Source organism: Arachis ipaensis, chromosome B05 (genome assembly GCF_000816755.2).
Source record: "Arachis ipaensis cultivar K30076 chromosome B05, Araip1.1, whole genome shotgun sequence".
Lineage (NCBI taxonomy): Eukaryota > Viridiplantae > Streptophyta > Magnoliopsida > Fabales > Fabaceae > Arachis > Arachis ipaensis.
In genome coordinates, this window is record NC_029789.2 from 34,442,101 (window position 1) to 34,444,300 (window position 2,200).

At 32.0% G+C, this 2,200-nt stretch overlaps 1 protein-coding gene across 2 annotated transcripts; it reads right to left on the reverse strand.

Moving 5' to 3' along the window:
- Positions 610-1,712, reverse strand: LOC107643409 (protein NRT1/ PTR FAMILY 4.6). Of its 2 annotated transcripts, XM_021123561.1 has the most exons (4): positions 1,577-1,712; positions 1,375-1,483; positions 838-1,055; positions 610-620 (listed from the first exon to the last, which is right to left on the reverse strand). In XM_021123561.1, exons 1-4 carry the CDS (start codon positions 1,577-1,579, stop codon positions 612-614), a joined length of 339 nt encoding a protein of 112 aa, XP_020979220.1. In that variant the 5' UTR covers positions 1,580-1,712; the 3' UTR covers positions 610-611. The 2 variants fall into 2 exon arrangements, with proteins under 2 accessions (XP_020979220.1, XP_016202539.1); XM_016347053.2 differs by lacking the exon at positions 610-620 and having other exon boundaries at positions 627-1,055.

Sequence of the window (2,200 nt, forward strand, 5' to 3'; positions counted from 1 at the left end):
TCGTCGGAAATTAAGAGCCATATTATGTGCCCTTCCCATTTAAATGATGTTGCTAGATGCTGACCACACAAGATAATATCAACATATATAGTTTATACTTTATATATATGCAATTAATTATTAATTATGTGAATCATGAATCACTTTACTGTCTCTATGAAAAAACCCCTCCTTTTTCTTCCCTGCCCCAGTGACCACCACTAATATTTAAGATTGTGTAGTTCAAGTTTAATTAATAAAATATACTGATAATTAATGTATATTATAATCTTAATATTCTATGATTATCCTTTTATGGTTAGATTAATTAATTGACTTGGCTGTTGGAGTATGTTAGTGGCCATTCTTTCATGAAATTCATGAGGATTTGTAATGAGGCCAACTGGCCAAGTGGAAGAGGGAATGCTATGCAAAGGAGATGGAATCATATATGTGTATTGAAGGGAAGATAGAAATGGATATATATCAGAAAAAGTAGAATTTTTAAAATTTCCAAAACAAAATTATATTAATTTAATTTTAAAAAACATATGCAAAATGCTTTATTTATTACTGAATTGACAGAGAACTTTTTACTCTTGAATTATATAGAAAGGAGCATTTTTTTTTAACTATGGAAACTGCAAAATTGCATATAGTAGTAGTATGGGGGTAAGTTGGAAAGAGAGAAAAAGAAGGGGAAGAATGACAAGTGCAAAAAGTATAAGTGTGAAGTGAGAGAAAGTCACATAATTAAAGGGAGAGATAAGATATGATGATGATGATATCACATGGATAGAAAGGAACGCATAGACATATGTAGTATGTGACTGAAAGTAATAATAAATAGTTAATTACCAGGAACTCAATAAGTGCGCTTATGATGTAGATATGATAAGTTGTGAAGAAAGCGTCGCTTAAGAAACCGCCGAGAAGTGCGAGGAGGAAGGCAGTTCCCATGAAATTAGTTACATTGTTAGCGGATCTAGATGGAGACATATGCATGTACTCTCTCAGGTACAACACCAAGTTGCTTGCATTCGCCAAATACGCTAGGTTCTCCAATATCTCCACCACTACATACGCACATTTAAACAAAAAAATAACTTCATCCATACTTCTTGGATTCAGTGCTTGCTACATCATACATACATCATCTTGTACGTACTACTATATACTACATAGTACGCAGAGATATAAGCAATTTTGTATTATTAGGCTGATGATATATAGCTGAAAAAATAAATTAATTAATTAATTAATTAAAATAAACTAAATTAGTCCCATGTCCCATGTGATTCAACTTTGTTAATGTGAGGAAGATAATTAAAAAGGAAATGAAAGTCTTTGGTTGTGTTTGAGTGTTGTTTTAATTGGAGGAAAAGAATTACATACCGAGAACGAAGGAAGCAGCAAGCATGCCACCGTGGCGGGTTCTGAGAGCGGGACGGTTTCTCCAATCAACATAGCCTTCCCATGTATTGGATTGCTGTGCTTCTAGTTCCTGCAACCACAATAACAATTTCTACTTGTCAAGATTCATGACAAAACCAGTGTTTCTATTAACATAATAATGTATTTGTGATGAGTTAGTTACCATGGGTGGCTAGAAAGAGATAGAGAGGAAGAGAATATTAAGTTTGGAGGGTTGGTGGTTTCTTTGTGGTTGGGAGAGAAGGGATATATATATAAGGTGGGAGGAGAAAGAAGGAACCAAGAAATGAAGAAAGAAAGAAAGGGTAAGGAAGAAGCTAAGATGGGAACTATACGGTGGTCTCTCTCTCTACACGCACTAGGTATTAAGTAACACTGCTAACAATCAACAATTTGACTTTCTAAATCTTCATCCGTTTCACATTACCTAGCTAACAGTATTTCCATTATTTTAATTTTGATTTATTCTTGTATGGGAAGTGCTAGGTAAATAATGACTTTTTTGAATAACATAAATAACTACCAATCAAATAAAAATATATTATATCTCCAAATTACCTACCTAAATGTTAATATTAAAATAACTATTCGTATACCTAATAAAATAAATATCCGATATATTTATTGTTCACATTATTTAGTATTTTCATTGTTTCTATATTTTTTTTCTTGTATTGCTTCATTTTTCAGGGACCCAAACCCAATTGAAGATGATATAATTAAATCTGAAAAAAAAATAAACATGATATGGATAACTAATTAGTTGATTAAAAAAATCACTCTGAAA

Coding starts and splice junctions, on each gene's coding strand:
- LOC107643409 (XM_016347053.2), bottom strand. Junction 1,056..1,374: donor TGCTGCTTCCTTCGTTCTCG/GTATGTAATTCT, acceptor GTGCGTATGTAG/TGGTGGAGATATTGGAGAAC.